The sequence below is a fragment of the Marmota marmota genome, unplaced genomic scaffold (assembly GCF_001458135.2).
Source record: "Marmota marmota marmota unplaced genomic scaffold, marMar, whole genome shotgun sequence".
In the NCBI taxonomy this organism is placed as follows: domain Eukaryota; kingdom Metazoa; phylum Chordata; class Mammalia; order Rodentia; family Sciuridae; genus Marmota; species Marmota marmota.
Window position 1 is genome coordinate 26,494,311 of NW_026000211.1, and position 24,287 is coordinate 26,518,597.

Sequence of the window (24,287 nt, forward strand, 5' to 3'; positions counted from 1 at the left end):
AGTCTGATTTTAGAAAGTGATTTAAAGGAATCTAGGAATACCCAAATTTTAGACCCATGTGCAAGGAAAAATAATGTAAATAAGTCAATACTTACCCTGCACTGGAGCTTGACATACAACCTCCACGCATGCCAATCGGTTTAGCAGTAACCCATGGAACATGATTTTATATAAGCTAGGGTGCATAAATAATATACAAAAAGCATCAAAATAAGATAAACCAGAAGCTTTCTCTATTTCCTGAAAGGCAAAAATCCAAATTAATCCATGCATGTATTTTATCAAACAAATGCTAAAGACACTACATAAAAGAGAGTACAAAAATGTAACTATGTGATCCAAAGTTGATAACAGAGCTATACTAGAATATGTTACTTATTTGATCTTCCCTTCAATATAGGGAGATAGTGACCAATTCTTTGGAGAGGGAGCATCTTCCAGGCCAGTTTAGCATGGAAGCCTACACACCCGGACCCCAAAACCTTTATTCTTCCCAACAATTCTACCAGCCAGCTTTTTTGGTCAGTAAAGTAACACTGAACATGATAAATTACCAGTCATCTTTCTGCACTGTGTTCAGGTTGTTAGTGGCGCAGTTATGAACTTATAAGCTACTTCGTATTTCATGACTATCAGTGGGACAGAAAAACTATTAGAAGGGTAAGAGGCACTGTGTTATTTTTCAAAGAAACCTATAGGTCCAATGATTTTATTATACTAAAAAAAAAGTCGTATGAGGAACCCAAAACAAAACAAAACAAAAAACTGCAGCAAATTAACTGTTATTAAAATAAGTAAAGCATTTAAAAGAAGCCTATATAAATCACTCTCACTCTTACAGATATGAAAAGACAATTTTTAATTTCCTGATTGCTTACTTCCTAAATGAGTCATGGAAAGCATGCTAAGTATTCTAAAACACAAGGCTGAAAAGGATCCTTGGTAGATTGAACCAACTGAAGGAGACTATATAAAATGCCTTGTCATGTTCCTTTAGGTTATACATCAAATAATTGTTAGGAGCAAAAAGACTTTTGTTTGAATCCAGAGCCAAGTCTATTATTTTTATTTTATTCTAAGTGATGAGGTTTTATATGAAAACTAATGACATTTAACAAGGACTTAATTGACAAAGTATTTATAAAACATTTATAATTATGCAATAGAATTTCTTCTGAGTGGGCATAAAGTTCACTAAATAATAGTCATTGTTAATGCTTGAACCAGGAAACTTAGTTTTCTTCTTTCCTTTCTTTCTTCTTCATTCCTTTACTTATTTATTCAATGATTTTATTGAATACTTACTTAATGCCAGGCTCAGAGAAACATATTGGAGAACAATGATTTATGATTTAAACAGTGAAGACAGGGCTGGAGGTAAGCCTTCATGATAGAGTGCTGTCAAGCATTCATAAGGTCCTAGGCTTGATTCCTACTACCAATACTACAAAAAAAAAAAAAGGTGAAAAGATATTATGGAGAGAGAGGAGAGCATGCAGGATAGTTTTGGAAAATATTGGATAGCAAAGAACAAAAACACAATTAACTATCATGAGAAGAAAGCCAAGGAACAACACTCGGTAAATTCAGTTCTTGTTATTCTGCAATGGCTTCTCTGCTGTCAACCCTGGATGCCCCTGAGCCTGTATCTAGCCCTAGGCTATTATATGAAGCCTGTCTTCTCATCACTCTCATTCAACTTTCTCCCAATGTCCACTACTGCTGAATGCAAAGGAATCAAAGAGAAGAATAACCCACTGGTTCCATCCTCTATTCTTCTATCAGTAAAACATATAAGCATAAGAGAAGTGTTCATGTCATGGACATTTAGTTTTTTTTTTTGGTAGAAAATGGGGATTTTATTGTTTTCCACTCATCATAACTATAACACTGGTGCAGTCTATGACACATATAAAAATAAAATTGATTATCTAATTCATTGAGAAAATGAGATGAATGTAAAATACATTGGATAGTAAACCTAGAGCTATAGGTTTGTTGTTGTTGTATTTTTTTTTTCTGAGAGAGAAATGAATTATATCTGACTGTTTCCATGAGTAAGCAAAACATGCATTTGCAGAAGAGGAAAGCTAGCTGAAGGTGATGCCTGAGTCCCAAAGTATCACTGTGACCAACTGTACAGCCTCCCTTTAGCTGTAAAGGAGTGGGTTAGGGGAGGCAAAGGGCAAAACGCACCAAACAGATGGACTCATGAATAGGCTTAGTTAAGGCATCTTTCTAACCCTGACTTCATTCCTGAAGCTTCTTTGTTGTGAGAAAGGTGAAATCTCTCTTTACCAAGTGTGTGCTCTGAAATGAGCTAAATGGCAGCCCTCAAATTTTTATGCCCTCACCTTTTTTTCCATAATTGACAAATGTTATCTTATTTACTATTAGAATGAATATTACCATATGTGAGAAAAAAATGTGATTAAAGTTCCCCAGAAGAGGAATTTTTCCTGGATTTTCATGGTGAGCTCTAAATTCTATCATGTGTATTTTTATAAGAGAGAGACAGAAAATTTTGATGGAGATGCACAGAGAAGAAGCGGATATGAAATGCAGCAAGGATAGAAAGATAAGGCCATAAGCCAAGTAATGCAGATACCTCCCAGAAGCTGGAAGAGGCAGAGGACACATGGTCACCTGGAACCCCCAGAGAGACTGTGCTCCTGCCAACATCTTGACTTCAGTCCTGTGACACTGCTCTCAGACTTTGATGCTCCAGAACTTTGGGAGATTAAACTTCTGTTAGAATCAGCAAGTTTTGGGTAATCTAATGTAGCAGACATAGGAAACCAATGCACTCCACAATCTTAAGACACTATTTCTGGAAGCATGATCTAATCAAAGGAAAGGCAGGAATGTAATTGGGCAAATTGCACAGAAAGCAAAATAGTATGGCCACTCCAGAGGATGCGGCAGTTAAATCCAATTTGTGTACAATCTCATGCTATGATTCCAATGACATCTTTTACTGCCCAGCTGCTTTCTGCTTGCCTGTGAATGGTGAGGCTCAACATAAGGTGAGAGATATTTTTAGGCTGTAGAACGTAGCCTGTTCTCTAAGTGGCTCCATTATCTCCCAAACTTCAGAGCGAGGAGAAATGGCAGAAGTAAACAAGAAAAGAACATTAAGCACAGGTCTGTTTATTAATGATTTGACCAATGTCATAGGAGCAAGATAAAGACTCAGAATTAGGGAAGTGTAAGTATACCTTGCATCAAATGGGAAAAAAAAAAAACTATAGGGGTGATCATTATAGTAAAGAAATATGAGGGACACCATACTGTTAGTGAACATATGCTTGGGGAGTCACAAAATATTTTGCAAAAGAACTGATATCCGTGTTGGGACTTGAAAGATGAAAGAGTTGGTGAGATAGGCAATAGATTGTCCAGACCTCTTCCTGGACCACAGCAAAACCCTACTCTAAGCTACATTCATCTTTTTTTTTTTTTTTACAAATAAATTTGAGTTCCATGAATTCAGAGCCTCTTTCCCCCTATATTCTTCAGATTGTAAAATAGTTCCTGAACACATAATAGGTATACTCATGAGTTTATTAGATAGGGTGAGTAAGTATTCTTGGTAGGTTAGAAAATAAGACTTGTGATAAATAAAAGTAATAAAAATGATTTTGAAAGGCTTTTTTTCATGAACTTTTATATATGGTACAAGTTATTGAGATGACATTTCTTGAAGATCATCGCTCCATGTTGCCAATATGACATTACTTGGATGACACTGGAGATTCAACATATGCTTGAAAGTATAAATTTTTCAGGATGGGAAACAAATAAAATCTAGTAGGGAGAAAAATACCATAGAGTAAAAAAATAGGCTTTTTGTTTAATTTTAATAATCAGTTGTTAACTTGAAATATATACTATACTATCAGAGCTAATTCATCGTGAAGGTTTTATACTCTTAAGCCTATAAATCACACACAAGCAAAACATGGTTGTTCCCCTCTCCTTTTTATTTTTGTAAACTTCTTTTCCCAATAAAGCAAGAAATGATCTGGAAAGCAGTATGGAGATTCCTGGGAAAGCTGGGAATGGAACCACCATTTGACCCAGCTATTGCCCTTCTTGGACTTTTCCCTTAAGACCTTAAAAGAGCGTACTACAGGGATACTGCTACATCGATGTTCATAGCAGCACAATTCACAATTGCTAGACTGTGGAACCAACCCAGATGCCCTTCAATAGATGAATGGATAAAAAAAATGTGGCATTTATACACCATGGAGTATTACGCAGCACTAAAAAATGACAAAATCATAGAATTTGCAGGGAAATGGATGGCACTAGAGCAGATTATGCTTAGTGAAGCTAGCCAATCCGTAAAAAACAAATACCAAATGTCTTCTTTGATATAATGAGAGCAACTAAGAACAGAGCAGGGAGGAAGAGCAGGAAGAAAAGATTAACATTAAACAGATACATGAGGTGGGATGGAAAGGGAGAGAAAAGGGAAATTGCATGGTAATGGAGGGAGACCCTCATTGTTATACAAAATTACATATAAGAGGTTGTGAGGGGAATGGGAAAATAAACAAGGAGAAATATGAATTACAGTGGATGGGGTAGAGAGAGAAGATGGGAGGGGAGGGAGGGGGGATGGTAGAGGATAGGAAAGGTAGCAGAATACAACAGTTACTAATAGGGCATTATGTAAAAATGTGGATGTGTAACCAATGTGATTCTGCAATCTGTATTTGGGGTAAAATTGGGAGTTCATAACCAACTTGAATCTAATGTATGAAACATGATATGTCAAGAGCTTTATAATGTTTTGAACAACCAATAAAAAAAAATAAAAAAAAAAAAAAAGAATTATGTCTTCCGTGAAGAGAGTACATGAAGGAAAAGCTATGTTTTTCTTCCCTGAACTTTGGTTGGCCTTAACTTTGGTTGGCCTTTAATAACTATGTTCTTAAATAAAATGCAGCATTTAATGGCTCAATGCTTCTGTTAAAGCTGTCAGGCCTGTTTCTTGAAGATGAGCTAAAACATTTCCTTCTATTTATAAATGAACAAAAATGAAAAGAATTTTTGATCAAGACATATTTTGAAATACAAAAAATATTTTGAATGTTCAAACAGAATATTTTCTCATGACTTTTGAGAAATGGTCCATTGTTAATTATTTTCTTTTAGGTAGAATATTATTTCCTTTATAAGTTATGTGTCTGCCACTGTTATTTTTTAAATGTGCATGTATTTTTCCAAATATAGAATCTCTCTGGTCTTTAAGAATCACACATTTTTTGTGAACATCATTTATGAGTTTGTAGTTTGATTGGTGTTGATGCCAGAGAGCTCCTTAAGGTTAAGTTGTTAACACAATTAATGGTTGAAAACTTGCTCTCCTTCAAAACATTCATGACTGAAAAATCTGAGGAAGTTTCTAATTCTTATTTTAAATACAATAAGTTGGACTTAGTGACTATTCTTACATGTTCAAATCAGGAATGAAAACACATCTGTCATTCAATAAGTGAAAGAATCAATACATAGTCAATTAGTCATTTTACAGATTCCCAAGTGAGAATCAAATGTATGATGTTATATTATCAATTTCACTTTATGTAAGTTTTACATTTAATTAGCCAGATGTATTATTAGACAATACTTTTTAGTGGTGGTGGAACTGTTAAAGTAAAAATTGGGAAAATAATTTTGTTATTTTTTACTTATAATATTAATGTAGAAAATATAAAATATTTGAAATGTGGTTTTCCTAAACATTTAAATTCTTATGTGGACATTCATGACAAGAAACATGAATGGTGAAATGAAAACAGTGTCACTTGAAATCCAAATCTGCGAATTATAAGCCCCAAAAGCTTAAGGAAAGTCATTCATTTCCCTAAACTTCCCCCTTCCTAAGCTTATGATTTAAAGAATAACATAATATAGAATTGCTAAATTTATAGATATTATTACTATATATGTGTCTGTCACATTTTAGGATATATAAATATATATGAAAATCTAACTATAAATTTGTGGATCAGTTTCTACAATATTGCTTTAGAATATTTTATTGTCTTGAAACTCAGAGTAACTTTCTCTTTAAATTTAATTTTTATTGTAAACTACTGATGCATAAAATCACATAGAAGAAAAATATAATTGCATGTCTTGAAGTACAATAAAAAAGCAAACCTTTGGGAATTGTCCATCCAACTTAAGAAAATGCACTATGACACTTGAATACCACATTGCCTTTCATAAACTTAACATGGATAAGTATCTCTACAAACCATTTTTTCAAAGGATTCCATTGTACATGGACATAAAATATTCCTCTTATTGAAGATGTCTAGCTATTTCTTCCCTTCTCACAGAGAAAACCCTTATCAATCAGCAAACAAACTTCAGTAACAACCAATTTACCAGAAATGTTTGATTCAATTCAGGTCTTTAGGTTCAAACATTAAAGGGCAAACATGAAATATCTTTTGACAAAAGATGTAGTTATACATTCTTTTCTTCTTTTCTCTGTAATTCAACACATTTGCAAAAATGTTTGATTTCAAAGCGTTTTTCCTTGTGGTATTTCTCTATTCTCAAAAGGCAAAGTACTTTGACTTTTATTATGCAAATAAATAAACAGAACATTTAAGTGTTTGCTATACATTTATTCCCAAATTGGTATATGATGGCTTTTAAATATCTTTTTTAAAAAATATTTATTTTTTAATTTTAGGTGGACACAATATCTTTATATTATTTTTATGTGGTGCTAAGAATTGAACCCAGTGCCTCATGCATGCTTGGCGAAGAGGCTACCACTTGAGCCATATCCCCAGCCCCATACATTTATTTTGTTTATTTACTTTTATGTGGTGCTGAGGATTGAACCCAGGACCTCGAACATGCTAGGCAAGCATTCTGCCACTAAGCCACAACCCCAGATCCATGCCCCCTCCCCACTTTTAAATATCTAAGTAACATATTTTATGATTTTACTTTCCTTATTTCCAGTGGATAGTGTGGTGGAAACTCACATAATGGGTTCTTTCCAGTTTTTGTTTTTATTTAAAATTTGACTCTAATTCCTTTTTGTAATTGTTGCTCTTGATATATTATAATTGTACATAATAGTGGGATTCATTGTGCCATATTAGTATGTGGAAATAACATAATTTCCTTCCCCAGTACCTTCCCTTTTCCCTCCATCTGATCCCTGTGCTCTACTCTGCTTATCTGCCTTATATTATTATTATATGCAATGATATATATATATATACTCAGACAAACACACACACACACACACACACACAAGTGGATCTCACTGTATTATGTTCATACATAGACATGGCATAAATGGTAGATTCAAAACGTAACTTTTTAACATGTATTCCAAGGATTTGAATTGTGTATAGCTATTATTCTGGCAATTAGTTTTTCATACATAGGATATGAATTTCCAATATGTTGCCACATAATTTTCTGGAAAGAGATTTATGGATACTCTTAGTCCACAAATGCACTGATTCTTTATATCATATACAGTAATTATACTTTGCAGTGGAACACACATTTCCATGGTTTTATTGAACATATCTTTATTTATTAAAATATTGTTTGGAATTAAATATGTAGAAACAACAGTGGGTATTAGATTCCTGTAATCTGCATTTGATATCATCTGCATTTTATATATTTCAAACCTGCATTACTCCTTCAATCCACTGAGTGTCAGATTGAAGAGATATAGCAATACATTCATGTCATTTGTAGTTGTCTATTTTGAAATTTTGAAATTATTGATGTTCTCACAAATTATGAATATCCTTACCATTTAAAAAAATTATTTATTTAACAGAGTATGTATTTAAATATCATTATCACCTTTTCATAATTCAAATCTCTTGATGATAACATAACTTTCAGATAAGATCAGTGAAATCTTCTTTGATAGAAAATTTCCCTCACTAAAGGGCTTGTCATATTAAGATCTACATACAGAAACAACAAAACATGATATAAATGTAATTTCAACTGTATTGTTCCTTAGTAACAATATAACTGTGCGAACATTTTTAATGATATGTTCAAAGAAAGAGATACTCATTATAAATTGTCTACTACTCTTTAAACTATAAACACTAATGTTTAATATCTTATTACCTTTGTGAAGCAGGTACTCTAAATCACCACTTACTTTCGCTCCTTGATAATATTGCTAGATCCTGTTAGCTAGTCTGGTAAGCATAGTTGATGTTTAAAATATATCATTACAACCAGTTATTAGGATGTATTCAATTTATGTTAGGAATGGTTTCAGAAGGTACCTTTTAACAATTATTTCTACCACTATGTTTTAAAATATGTCTAGATATGGGCTTTTTAAGTGAATCTTTATTCTTCATAGAATATATAAAGCAAGAAAGGTTTTTATTCATATTATAGATATACTATGTCAACTTATTATATAGTATTTGTTGTTTTATATCCACATAGCTCATAATACTCCCTACAGAATTAAGTTAATATTGCCATACATAGAAAGGAGGAAATATATCTAAGAAATTATGATTTATATGCTAATGTTTTTCTTTTAAGTTAAATACATAATGCATAATTTGTTATTTTATTCTTTTTGCATTTTTAAGGCCTGGAAAACTAAGAATTTCTAGTACATGAAGTCAGATTCAGCAATTGAAAGTTTTAGGATAATATCTATTCATATGTATATTTATATATGTATTTATAGTATATAAACATACTATATTATTTATCATGATTTATTGGCATGGTTTCTTGAAATTGTAACCTAAGTGTTAAGGATCACCAATTTTTTTAGGTATACTTTCACAGAAATCATGCCTTCTTAAACATGACCATGTTTTCATCTTCTCACTTTCTTTAGTTATCATATGACAGAATTCCCTCCATGTCTGTCATTTGCTACCTATAAATGGCCAAGCTTTGCAACTTTTGCATTCCTAGAAATTTCTTGTTCCAGGCAACCTCATCCTTTATGCCATAATGATACATTCATTCTACTTGGTAACACTACGTCAAATTCTGAAATCAACATATGGACAATATGCACCATTTGTGCTCCTGAATTTGTTGAGTGTCTTCATGAAAATAATTTTGTTAAAGATTCATGGGTTGCTCAAGATTTAATGATTCATAATGATGAAACCTAAAATTTCCACTGAAGAAATTTACACCCATGACAAGTTACTGAATTGTCATGACTGATTAATGGCACGGTTCTATGTGAAACAAATCAACTTGGGATGAGGTTGTTTTTTTCTTTTTTCCTTTTAATCATTTTGGTAACATCATTTATCCTGTTTGCACAATTGATAGAAACTCCAAAATATGGATGCTTCTTTAAAATTATGTTGTTAAAATGCACAACACGATTAACTGAACAGAAACTAAGTAGACCTTAATTGAGCAAACAGGTGTAGCGGTGATTAACATTGTACTTATTAGAGAAATTAGAAATTGTTGTTTTTCATATGAGATTGATGTGGGAGATCTATACTAGAGGATAGAACAGACTAGAGTAAAAAATGAATAAGAAATACAAGGTGATGCTTCAGTTAATAAGCAGATAATATGACTCCACTCCCTGGAAAGGAGATGTGTAGAAAAACGACAACAGTGGATTAAATTTCTGTTTGTCATTTTAAATTTTCAGCAATTAGAAATAAAATGACAGTTATATTGGTAGGAAAATAACTTAGTTCTCTGCATGATGAAATTTAAAAAGGAAATTTTGAGGAAAATATACCCTGACTTTGTTTATCATGTATTTTTACTTAGTGTTTCATTTCCCTGGGTTCTAATTACATTTTTTTCTTTTTGATTCTTAAGGGAAATATGGGCATATCTACAATGCAGTTAGAAACTCAGTAGATTTTTAGCTTGAATTGTAAAGCAAAGTCTCCTTTATTAATAGTTCTTTGGAAGGTATATGTTTCACAGTTGCTCTTGGAAGAGTTTTTCCGAAATACATTGAGAATTTTTCAGTCGTCTTGAATTTTGTATGTTATGCATGGAAACAAATTATATTACCCATTACCCTATCAGATAATAATTCAAAATAATTAATAGAAAGTGACCCTTGGTATTTTAAAAAATTAGACTTATATACAATGGTTAAGAGGTATTTTTTATATCTGAGATATTTAGATGAATATGTGCAGAAATGTTCTTGCTAGATCTAGTTTTTTCACCTGTCATTTCTCTGTTCCCAGTTGCCAGGCAACCATTCTGATAGCTTGCATCAACTTACCTTATCCTAAGCATGTTCCTTTGCCTGTCTTGGCCTGACATCATCTCTGTCTTAGAAACACATTGCTGTCCCTAAAATAGGAACTTTGAAATACGATTAAAAACCAACAACAAAAGATAAACTTCACTTTCGTACAATTACATGTGTTTATATATTACATAAAATAAATACAGAGATATTATATCAGAAATTTTTAACTATGACCCTTTTCTACAAAAATTGATCTTCCTGAGAACAGAATATTTCCATTAATAAAATAATAAATAATGTTTATTCTGAGAAGCACACCTGATGCCAAACCAAACAAATTCTGAGTCACAAGATACTTTTCTGATAAAAGGAATCTTGAAATGCAAAAATTTATTCTATGATGAACAGAGATACATATAATTGGACAAGTGAAGTACTTCACAGTACTGAGGTCACAAATGTCTACAATGTCGGCAACCTGCATATCTTCCTATGGCTAAGCCTTTAGCTAAGGCTTTCTGACCTCTGTCATTAGAAATTATCAGTTACTCAGAACCCCTTAACTCCCCCACGCCCCCGCCTTTTTCTAAGACGTTTCATTGCTTTGCTAGTGAAGGAGAAACACAGGGAACTGCTGTCCCAGAGGCTATGATTCTGCCCATCAGGAGAAATGGGAATTTTTTGTTTGTTTGTTTTAATATGTTTTTAGTTATAGATGGATACAATATATTCATTTGTTTGTTTATTATTTACTTATTTATTTATTTTTATGTGGCACTCTACCACTGAGCCACAGCCCTAGCCCCTCTTAAAACCTTTTTAATGAAACATTTTATTTGCCCAAGTGTCTGCTGCATTATATTGTTAGTTTTTTTTTTTTCTAACAGTGATACATTATAAGTTTTTTTCACTTATAAAAGCCTTGTTTCATCAATTATCGGTATTTTGTTCTTTGAAATAATGAAGATACATCTTATTTTTGTATGTATACTGATTTTACCAGTACATTGTTAAATGGTACATTTGTAAAAGTGTTTTTTATTTAAGTAGAATTTCTTAGAAATCTGTTTGTTTTTCTCCACTAATTTCAACTTTGAATTAAAAACATTTTTAAAATGCCTTTAATTTTAAAAAATTTGGAAAAAAAAGCATTTTTATACTGCTCTTTATTGTACTGAAATGTAATCTGATTCATTGAAAAGGGAATGTAATTAATTTTTTCATGTGTGATGTACCAGTCTTGAGATGATTTAAGAACACATAAAAACTATAAAATTTAGAACTTCAGCTTTCAAATTTAGGTCCTAGTTTTCTAAACTATTGTGCTAAAGTGGAAATCTGCTCTATCAAAATCATCCTTGGATGACAAAATATTAAGCATTTTAGGATTGATTAACCATAATAAAAACTGCATGATTTACTCTTCTTTATATAGTATGAATTATATTCATTAAACACAAATTCGTATTAATGTCATCTAATGTTCTATTTATTTTAAAATAAGCACAACTACATATTCTGTTTAGGCAATGTTATAGTTTGCCATAACATTCAACTGAAATGTAAATATATGCATACTCTGATCTTGATGATTATATTTCACTTGAGAAAATCCTCATCAGGAGCAAAACTACACAAAAACCTCATCATTTTTAGTGATCTACTTTAAGAATCTGAAAAAGTTTATCTCTTTTCAACAAGGGTGACCTCAAACAGATCAAGAATAAACAAGCTTGTTTTACCTCATAACTTACTTGACAAGTACATTATAATTTCACTGTTTAAGATCTGTTCAATGTTAAATATTTCTAGTAAATCTTGCAATTAAAAAATTATTTCTGGATATATTTATTCTTTGAAATAAATTATAAAGATTTTCTAGTAAGTCATCCAAACATATATTTATAGAAGAAGGTCATTATTATAACAATTTTTTATTTTCTGTACTTCATGAGGATTTTTAAGGTTGATACATTAAGAAAGGGGACAAAAAGGCAAATTCAAAAGGATACATAAACAATTCTATATGCATCTGATTTATTATTATGGTTGTATTTGATTCTAATAAAATGATTTTCATTGATGAGAAACCCAAACTTGGGCCAGGCGCAGTGGCACACGCCTGTAATTCCAGCAATTAGGGAGGCTGAGGCAGGAGGATTATGAGTTCAAAGCCAGCCTCAGCAAAAGTGAGGTGCTAAGTAACTCATAAGACTATTTGTATTTAAAAATACAAAATAGACCTGGGGTGTGGCTCTGTGGTCGAGTGCCCCTGAGTTCAATTCCTGGTACCAAAAAAATAAATACTTTCCCTAATGTATCTGGAGAGAAAATAATTTTGCCTAATATTTTACCTTATTTTGATTACACAAAATGAAAACAGTGCCCGTAGAATGTTTAATTTTTCCATCCCCCCTTGCTGAAGTTCTGGAATTTGAATCTTAAAGGGCATAGAATAGCCCAGTTTTTCCAGTAATTATTTTAATTCCCATTAGGATTTTATGCCAATTATTTAATCAGGAATGAGAGTCTGGCTATTTTTTTCCCATTGTTTTTACTATGAAATGAATTCTGAAGCTGTGAAAGGTTGTAATATGATTTATTTAAGAATTATTTACAATGTTTAAATGAAGGAATATACTTGGAACTCTGGTAGACTCAATGAAAAGTTTTTTTGGAAGTGGGGGGAAGAGCTTCAGTTGTCTTAATGCCCATTTAAATTTTAACAAATTTTAAACTTGTAAACATTTTTCCCTAAATGAAACACCTCACCCCCCCATGCTTCTGAAATAGTATTTTGAGAACATCTTTGGGAACACTTTTTGTAGATTTGACTTCTGGAAAAAAAATAAGAAAAATCTGAAAAAGAGTCTTATTCTCATCAAATTATACTCTCTCCATAGGTATTTATTAATGAGGGAGTGCTAATTAACTCTTAATAAAGTCAATGTTTTGATACAGAGTCTCTATCCCATTTCTTCTTGGTTTTAAGCCCTCTCTATTTTTGTGTAAATTATTCACACAAATAGCAGAGGAATAACACAGATGAATTCAAGTAAAGACACAAATACTAGCAGGAGAGGATGGTTTTACCCAAGTTATTTTAGATCAAAGCCTAATGGATCCATTTTGAGAAATTCTACACAATAAAAGGGGATTTGTTATCACTAAACCTACTAATTTTGTTCTCTAAATACGGATAAGTGCTGGAAAATTGTAGTACTTTATTACTATTTTCTCTAAAAGTAAGCCGCTCTTATTTTCAAGCACCCAGTAAATTAGATGTTTCTTTTTTTCACAATATTCCTAAGGGAATACAAAGGGCAGCTTTAAAGAAAGTGCCATATGCATGAGTCCTGTATTGCTGAAAAAGTGTTGCTTCTGCTTCTGGGGTTATTGAAAATACATTTCACAGCTATAGATTAAAAGGAAAGAGTCTACTCAATGAAATACAGCTATAGTCTACATGTAACCAGCAGAAGATTTTTAAGGAGAGGTTTTATTAGATTCAAATATTGAAATGTGAAACAAAGTTATAATGAAGAACACTGCAGAGATTAATTCAATGTCAATGAGAATACAGTTTACTGATTCTGTTTTTCAAGAGTTGATAAGATAAGAAAGAAAAGCCATGTTAATAGAAATGTATTTGTAAAAATTAAATGAACTAAGTGTGGTTGCTTTCTTTCTTCTTTCTTTTTAACAGTATGAAAGAAGTAGGGGTAGGCCATAAGCAGTGGAGGGGTCTCACATCATCCACCTGCAAGCAGTGTCCAATGGTCTATACCAGTCCTGTCTGTGGTTCAGATGGCCATACCTACTCCTCTCAGGTAAAAACAAATAGTTCTTTAAAGGGGGCTTAATATGTTTAATTTTGAGTTTAGATTCCACTGGGGACACTGCATAATATGCTACATTATTTTAAATACTTTTTTTGGAAAAAATCTTAATTTTTTAAATGTGTCCTGAGTGTTTTGGGGTTGTAAGAGGTATTGCTCTGTGTCTGTCTGCTAAAGTTTTAAGGTACACATAGAAATAGAGCTATTGTTAAGAGAGGGAATGGATGTTTCTGATTCTTCTCAACATGCCTTGGATCTTGGTGAATGTAGTGTGGTGCAGGACCTCAGCTTTGTGTGTTTGCAAAATTCATATTGTTAGTGCCAGGGAGAATGAACCTAATCACATTATCAAAGCCCACATAAAATGATGAGTAAATTACAAAAACTTATTAAGTTACAATGAAGGATAGAGGTTGTGATATCCAAACTGGTAGGTAGAGCTACATGGGAAGCAAATTTTAATCCTAACTTTATGAAAATTGATGGATGAATAAATTGAATCAGTGAAGATATTGAATGATTTTTTTTCTGGAATCCAGCTAAGACAACTCTATGTATTTCTTTGCTTTAGAAATACAGTATATATTTCCAAAACTGCTGATATGTTTGTACCAAGGATGTCATTATCCCTAGAAAGTGCTAATCGTATCTGTTTATAACTGCTTTTAGGATAGTCCTGACAGATGGTCCTTCTTCTTATTACTTGATTTTGCATTTACACCGAGTTGCCATCATAGAAGATTTCCATAGGTCTGAGACTATGTTGGAGGACTTGTTTGATGATCCCTATTTTTTTTTAACCTTTATTTTGTTTATTTAGTTTTATGTGGTGCTAGGGATCAAACTCAGTGCTAGGCAAGTCCCTTGTTCTTGGATAGGCAGAATTAATATTATCAAGATAACCATACTACCAAAAGCATTATACAGATTTAATGTAATTAAGTTGCATTAAATTGCAATTAAATTGCATTATACAGATTTAGTTCAAAATTCCAATGACATTCCTCATAGAAAGAGAAAAAGCAGTCATGAAATTCATCCGGAAAACCAGACCCAGAATAGCTAAAGTAATTCTTAGCAAGAAGAATGAAGCAAGTGGCATCACTATACCAGACCTTAAACTATTCTACGGAGGAATAGTAACAAAAACAGCATGGTATTAGCTGTAAAATAGACTGGTAGACCAATGGTACAGAATAGAGGACACCGAGACAAGCCCATATAATTACAGTTGTCTTTCATTAGACAGAGGCACCAAAAATATACACTGGTGAAAAGATAGCCTCTTCAACAAATAGTGGTGGGAAAACTGGAAATCCATATGCAACAAAATGAAATTAAACCCCTATCTCTCACCATGCACAAAACTCAACTCAAAGTGGATCAAGGACCTAGGAATTAAACCAGAGACCCTGCATCTACTAGAAGAAAAAGTAGGCCCAAATCTCCATCATATCAGATTAGGCTCCTACTTCCTTAACAAGACTCCTATAGTGCAAGAATTAAAATCAAGAATTAATAAATGGGATAGATTCAAACTAAAAAGCTTCTTCTCAGCTAAAGAAACAATGTCAGTGATATGTATAGAGAGCCTACAGTTTGGGAGCAAATTTTTATCACTTGCATATCAGATAGGGCACTAATATCTTGGGTATTTAAAGAACTCAAAAATGATAATCACTATGTTATTAAGTGCTTAAAACACAGTCCTCATAAATTCATCTGTGGTTAAGTCAATTCTTTCCTGTGTATTTCCAGTACCATAGGGTGCTCCATTGTTCTCCCTGTGTACTAGGCACACAGTGAAGCCTTAGCTTACAAATCAAGTGTTTCTATCAATGTTGTTCCTAAAATTGATCTTCAACATAATCCATATTTGATATTTATTTACATGTGTCATTTTCAGTAAATGCTTTATTTATATAGGAAGATTAAAAATATGATTACAATGAATACATGGCTCTTCAGAAACCTCAAATCATCATCTTTATTGTTGCCCATACAAATTTAACTTGGCCACTTTTGCACTTTGAACCACCCATTCTACTCTTGATTGTTTTCACTGACACCAGGAAAGGGGAATTGCATACAACAATAAAATTAAACAGAACTCTTAGCCTCATAAGAAATTATATTAAACTCTTGCTACTGTTTTTAAGTTTGTTGTTATTGAAATTCAAATTAGGACTTCCAGGGTTTTTTTCCCCCCCTTAAAGAGAAAGTGTTGCTCTAGGCTATTTATACTAGATCAAAATCAAAGATCACAGAGGCATGCCTTCTTGAAAAGATCATTTTATGTTTTCCATCATTCACTATGTTTGAACAACTCTTGAGGCTTTTTATTTATTGCACGGTAATGGTGAGCTCCAAATCCCATGCTGACTCTGATGGTCAACTGAGCCCCCCAATGACATTATTAATCTGGAAGCTGAGTAGCCCTGAGATGGTACAAGTTGTCCAGAAGACAGATACTTTGAGTCCTGGGTGTCAGACACTATAGGCAGGTTGGAATATCAGTTTCATTCTTATTCATGTTTCTGTATTTTGGACCCCCCCCCCAAGTTTATTTATTTCAGTTAAATGACAAGACTAGGGCATAATTTAAAAAAAAAAATATCTGTTTTTTCACAATGTGACCACTTTGAATATTATTTGATCAGAGTTCAAACTCAAGCTTGTTAGCTTTCTAGAGGCTCAGCAAAGTAAAAACTGCATACACTACAAGACAATTGAACAAATAAAGAACTATGAAAATATAGGTTGAAAAAATATTGGAACATTTGTGATTTTTATAAGAAGTATTTTTGTAATATCATCTTTTATTTCTCTTAAGAGAAATTATTGACTTTTGTGGGAAAATGCTTAGTCTTTTTAAAAGAGCCAATGATTGTTGAAATTTTAAAAATTCAGCAATGTCAGAAAAAATGAAAATATAATTGTTCAAGCTTATTTGAGAGGTACTCATTCCTGAAATTAACACAAAAATGAAGGTCTTTGTTTCTTCACTTCAGACAAAGTCTATTTTGATTGTGTGTTAAGCTTTGTTAAGAGAGAGAAATTTTTCCCCAGTATGGAATCTGTGTTAGACCTTGGTTTTATTTGTTGTTTTCTTATGTAAATTGTGTATAACATTTGTCGTAAGCATAAGTCAATAAATGATACTAATGTTTTAGAACTGAGCAGAACATCCAAAATATGAATTCCCTGAGGACAACAGTGGCTGATTTTAAACTCTTTCTGTCATATTTAGTCATGCAGTGCTGGACAGGTGAACTAAATCATGGTGAATTCCCTAGAAATGAGATTTGCTTATGAAATTGCCTATGTGTGTGTGCACCTGCATTGAAGGAAAACAAATGGAAAGCTTATCCATTTTATACTGGAATTCCCAACCTAGCTGCAGAGACTTTGCAGAAATGGTTCAGGATAAGACCCCACACATATAAACTTTACATGCTCCCCAGGTAACATTTATGTGTAACTATGGTTGAGAACCATTGATACATCCTTCAAGTTGTTGCCTTGAAATCTTAAAAAAAAATATGTCTATATATACATATATACACATCTCTCTCTCTCTTCTCTCTCTCTCTCTCTCTCTCTCTCTCTCTCTCTCTCTATATATATATATATATATATATATATATATATATATACACACACACACATATATTTATATATACACAAACATATTCGTATACATATATGTATATATTTGTTATATACTAGAATAATAACACAATAACAGCATTAAAGAAGTATTTATATTATATTCTAATATAATATTCCACTTTAAATTTCAACATTCTATGATGTTTTATTCTTTTGAGGCCTATTTTTGTGAGGCCTATTTTTACTTAACTTTTAATAGTTAATAATTTTGATAACAGAGTAACTATATGTGCATTTTGAAAGGTACTTCAACATTAAAGTTTGCTATGCTGAATCTATTAGTATTTACGATTTAATTGCCCCACCTTCCATCCTCTAAATACCTCGAGCTGAGATCATTTTATGGTAGGAAAATCAATATTTGGAAATGCAGGGGCATTATTTCTATTTAAACCGCTTTTCAGCATAGCCACGGTTTGACTTTTGGTTTAGGTATGCCAACTGGATTGAGGTCACACCTCCAACACATCAGGATGATCAGTTACTGGGATAAGCTCTCATAAAAGCACTGAACATGAAAAAAAATAATACACATGAAATTCATCATAAAATCTCATATTTAAAAGGAATGGAACAGGATGACCAGGGCCATCCTGGCAAGGGTCCCTCATATGACATCATGTTCAGTGAGATAAACCTCTATAGCTAAGGACAGTTCTAATGTTGAGAAAAGCTGTCCTCTCCTTACACTGATTTAGATTCCAGAACTCCCTATCCTTACCTCTGAAAACATATCATGAAACACAAAAATGTATTCTTTTTTCTGCAGTTACTGGGAAAAAAAATATGACTTCCTGGATCCATTTAAAATGGGAATCAGAAGCTAAAAGGCACTAGCAAAACAGCCTGAGGGGTAGAACATTATTTAATATTTTTAAAACCCTATCCCCAGTGCTTTAGAATGATCTCACACCCATTCATTTATTTAAATATGAACTTTTTTTTTTGTGAAGCTCATCTGTGCTGTGCTTGAGACATTCAACATTGTTTCAATAGAAACTCAGCCCTCTCTTTTACATTGGTATTTGATCAGATTTGTCATACTTAATTAAATTATATGACTACGATTTTAGTTGATGGAAGAGATTTTAGGAAGCAAAAAGTGTCATGGATGTAGCATAAACTTCTGACAGAAATATAGGGTTTGAAGTCACTTAGGAACCCTAAAAGTTCAGCATGGTGTGGGTGTCAGTTGAAGGAAAAAGTGTAATGTTTTATTGTTGTCAATCAAAAAATCACTCCTTCAGGAGAAACTAAACAATATGCACTTGTCTGTAAATATTTCATGTTTGTGTTAAATATCATTATCAAGTTAGAGGTCAAAGATGATTTTTTTTGTCAGTTGAATTTGTAGATTAGAAATAATCTGTGAATTATAATGATTAAATATTTTGTAGAGAAATATAGAGTATAAATAAATTCAAAATATTTTTTGTCTTCAATCCTGGGTTTATTTTCTGTTCATATTAGTGATTTGAATATATAGAACATTTCATGATCTATACATTGTATTATTTCATCATTAGTGTATTTCAATTTACACATAAAGGTAAGGGAAATGATAATTTATAGACATTAATGACTTTTCTCTTTGAGAAAGGAAAAGGAGACATAATAAAATTAAGTTTGAATGTAAAAATGAAAAAAAGTTTATGAAAGAATTAATATACTAAACCAACTGCTTGTATTGTTAAATAAAGGATTCTTTTATCTTTTCATTTACAAATAATTCCACATACCTTTCTGTGGCAATGGAATGTCTTGCTTCTATTATTTTATTGTTCAAATTCCTTTTCTAAAACTTATGCTAAAGAGATTCAACTTAATTTCCATGATCATATTACACTAGGAAGTCTGGTACATTTCAGGATGGTGAGCATCTTGGAAGACAGTTGCTGAGGTACTGAGTGAGCATACTCCTTTTTCAGGGTTCATGCTCTGCTCTGTCCACTCTTAGAACTCACCTGCCCTTCCCCTCCAGGCATGAATTGTTTTATATCTTTCTCTTTAACCTTAACATGGACAGTACATAGACTTACCTTCATGGCCTGATCAAGACTCTTGAGTTAGTATATTAACCCTGATGAGTTTAGGACAAATTTATATCTTGATACATTTTTTTTTTATTTCTTAGATACATAACATTTTTAAGCTTGTAATCTTCTTATGTATGAGCCACTTTGTGTCAAGATGGCCTTTTAAAAACAACATTGATATTATTCTAAGTTTTATGAAATTCTATTAGTTTACTTAGTTCTTTGACTTGATTCCTTAGAAAAATGAGAAGTGTCTTTTCACACACTCATATTTGAAATGTTGATCATCTATAATATCTAAACCTGAACAATGTTGATCTACTTGTTTTATTTACTCACTTGCCAATTTCACAACACACTGGGGGAAATAAATGTGTTACCATCCATTTAAGTAAGCAGTTTGACATATATGAGCAATGAAAAACTGTCAATTTCAATGAATATTCTGAACCCCTCCCTTATTAAGTGGTAATAAATTATTTGGCAGTGTTATGAATCCCTTATCATTTTCTGCCTTTTTGCCTTAAATCCCTGAGTGACCATCACTTCAGCAATGACTATGGCAGCATCAAAGAGAGGCTTCCAAAAGAACATGTGTGTTGTGCCAGAAAACTTTAGTACTAAAACCCCGGTTACTGGTCTAGATGTAGGGATGAGGTGAGCATAGGAGTCAAAGTAAGGGATGCCCTGTATTTTGGAGGGCTATTTTTTTGTTTTAACTTTTTTTTGAGACACATTCTCACTATGTTGCCAAGACTGGCCCTAAACTCCTGAACCAAGTAATTCTCCCACCACAGATAGCCTCTCAAATGGCTAGGACATCGGACATGCCCTGCAGTGCCCAATTTTTTATATTTTTTTTTGTCTTCCATTTACAATAACTTGTGTTTTCATTTTCACTATAGTAATGCATGACCTTTTCATTACACTAACTTTCATAAGTTCATATATACAAATATGAATACATGTGTGTGTGTGTGTGTGTGTGTGTGTGTGTGTATATATATATATATATATATATATATATATTTAAATATGTATCTGACCTTTTCATGATGTATCTAAATTTATATCTTGATACATTTTCAAGCTTGTAATTTTCTTATGTGTAAGCCACTATGTATGAAAATAATTTCATATGTTATTTCTCTTTTATAAATGAGAAATGGGGTAATTTGACCAGTGTCACTCATTCTCTAAGCAGCTTTTCCATTTTCAAATGTGAATTTGAAGCAGATACCCTTTTCCAAAACTTTTTTATTATTGGTATTTATTTTTCTACATTATACACACAATGATTGTGATAAGTATATCTATTTGAGGCATTAAAAACGATTGCAATGTATGGCTTTTAAACCTAGGGAGTCATTTCTTCTTCTCTTATAGCCTAAGATATCAGAGCAATTTTCAAAATTGTACTTCCTAGGATTTTTTACATGCTCAGTCTAATTTATCATTTTTTATAGTTATTACTTTCTACAGAAAAGAAATTTTCTACGTTTTCTCCCAAAATTTTTAACATTTTAACTTGTAAATTTACATCTGATGCGTAATTATTATTTTTAGTTCACGGTTGAACTTTGGTGTTTAAGAGGTAACTGACTCCTGGATCTTCCTGTGTAGCACCTTGCCTTACTGGATTTCTTTGGTACTTTTGTCAAAAACAAAATGGTCCTAAAAGCGTTGTTGTGTTTCTGTCTCTATTTTGTTGCAGTGGACTATTTTGTCTTTAGTTAGGCTTGTACCATGTACCTAAGTTTTTTTTATATCTTTATGCTAACTTTTGAATTCAGCGGCTGTTTTAGTCAGCTTTTGTGTCCCTGTGATGAAAATACCTGACAAGAATAACTTTGAGGAGGAAAAAGTTGGTTTGGGACTCATGGTGTTCAGAGGTCTCAGTTCTTAGGTTTGGCTATCATAGATGAAGGGCCGACAGAGGAAGGATGCTCAGCTCATGGCAGGTGGGGAAGACTAGACAAAGGGACACAGAAAGGGGCTGCAGGATGAGCTACCCCAGGGCACGCGCTCTGTGACCCAACAGTCCAGCCATACTCCACCTGCCTGCTGTTGCCACCCAGTTAGGCTCATTCAAACTAAAATGAAAGGTCTCTGGTTTCCATCTAATAATGCAATCACTTTATCTCTGAATGTTCCTGCATTGACAGGAACTTTTGGGGAACACTTTACATCCAAACCCATGAAATTTTTAATATTGTTTTGGTGGTTGTCCTTTGTATTTATGTATAAATTTCAGATTCAGTTTGTCAGTTTCTATAAAGAATCAGCTAGAATTATGATTTGGATTTTATTGAATACATAGATAAATTTAAAGAAAATTAATATATGGCAAAAGTTGAATTGTCCACTCCACACACTTGTCTATCTCTTCATTTAGTTAGATTTCACAATTAATGTTTGGTTTTCTTCTGAATAGAGGCCTATAATGCTTTTTGTTGAATTTAAAACTAAGTAATTTTATTAGTGCTATTGTAAATTGAATTTTTATTTTTAATTGTTTTTAATATTTTGTCAAATTTTTTTTTCTATACTGATTTTATATGTTGCCACTTTTCTACATTTACTTACTATTTCTAGTGATCTCAGAATTTTCTGAATGTCCAGTTGTTCTCTATATGAAAAAAAATGCAGATTATCTCTTTGTTTCCAAATTTAATGTCTTTTATTTCATTACTTTGCCTTATTGTTCTGGCTAAGTAGTGTTTAATGTACCTTCTTGCATTAGTCCCAGTTAAGATAATCTTAGGCATTTTCATTATTAGGTAGAAAGTTACATATAGATTTTTTGTCTGTGAAAAAAAAAATTTAAAACCTTACCTTAAGGAAATTTTAACCTGGATTTCTGCAGCCTTCATAGAATAGAGACATGGAGTGCCAATACCTTATGTTGCCAATATCTTATGCCAAAATCTTATGCACCACCAAAAGAAAGGATTTATACTAAATGCATGCACTCATGGAATTTTTGTATTAATTTTATTTCTTAAATAATAAAATATTTGCCCCTTAAATAAAATATCATCTTTTATAATATTTCACATGGTTTATAAGAGATTAGTTTCTCAAAATTTTAAAACATATAGAATATTCTTGAAAATACATATTCTTCAGAGAAGTATAATAATAATGACAATAGGTGTATACTAATTATAGCAGAAGTATTCACAATTAGCATTAGGTATATATTGCTAAAATAATTGGGCAATGATATCTGGTAATATTCTAAGTATTTTACATATTATAACTTAACCTTCAAAGCAAACTTGTAAGACATATTGGGTAGTGATCCTCAATATTCAGATAACTGAAAGAAATCCCTAGGAGACAGGGAACTGAGAAGCAGCAATGCTGGAGTTGAAGCCCAGTTTAGAGCTCACACAGTTAACCACAGTGCTATACTTTGCAATAAAACTGCCAGCAAGATTCCAGTTGATGGATTTTATATGTGTGGATTTTAACTTCATGGTCTCCTTTTAAACATCAATTATTCATCATTTTTCCAGGATAAAGGAATCATGGGAGGTAATAGGAGAGATTTCAAGGAGTGATATACATTCCAACTCTTTAAAAACTTATATTGTAGGAAGGTAAATAGGTTATCCAATGTGCACAGATACCAGTAGCATGTTCCATTCTTATTCTGTTGGTATTAATTATTCTAGCTAACGTAGTCACAGAATTTCTAAGAAGGTCAAAATCAATGTACATACATTCCCTTTGGAAAAGCTCATTTCTTTTGTCAAAGATGCACAACTCATATCAACAACAACAAAAAAATCTAAAAAAAACTAACATTTTGTGAATGCCTAATATATTTAAATCAGTGTTCTAGGTTATTTATACAACATTAATAAATTAAATTAATGTGTTTAATTTTATATGCATTAATTTATTCCTTTAAGAATTCTAAAAGATAGATTCATTTGTTTTATCTACATTTCAAAGGTAGTCTGAAGCATAAAGATGTTTAATATATTATTAAGGATAGAGAACTGGTAAAGAGCAGGGATAATAATATTTTGTATCAGCATGAATAAAAACATGCATATTATAAAACTAATAACATAAAAGATTTTATATAATGGAGTGCATATATGATGTGTATTAATATGCTATATAATAATGAGGATACTTTGCTATAAAGATGTGATTTAAAAATTAATACAAAAAGGAATCATTTTTCTAAACAAGGAAAATGGTATACTATAAATAATATGTACTTTATAAACTTGTAATAATATGAATTACAAAATGAACACAAAAAAGATGTGGCTGTCATACTCTTTACAGTTCATTCATAGACAAATTACATTTTTTCCCACAATCTCTCTCCAGATTCAAGAGCCAACGACCTAAACAAATTCTGTAAACAATCAAGATATAGTATAGAAGTTCAGGTAGTTGGTAGTTCCTTGAGCTTCCACCTGCATTTTCTACCTGACATGAGGATTTTATATATATATATATATATATATA

General features: G+C 32.1%; 1 protein-coding gene across 4 annotated transcripts in view; it reads left to right on the top strand.

Annotated features, from left to right (window-relative positions):
- Positions 1-24,287, top strand: part of Spock3 (SPARC (osteonectin), cwcv and kazal like domains proteoglycan 3) — a 422,602-nt gene that overhangs the window by 278,090 nt on the left and 120,225 nt on the right. For all 4 annotated transcript variants that reach the window (XM_015486234.2, XM_015486236.2, XM_015486233.2 and 1 more), the window contains one exon: positions 13,953-14,076. In XM_015486234.2, the coding sequence (XP_015341720.1) occupies positions 13,953-14,076 (124 nt within the window). The remainder of the gene's footprint in view (positions 1-13,952; positions 14,077-24,287) is intronic.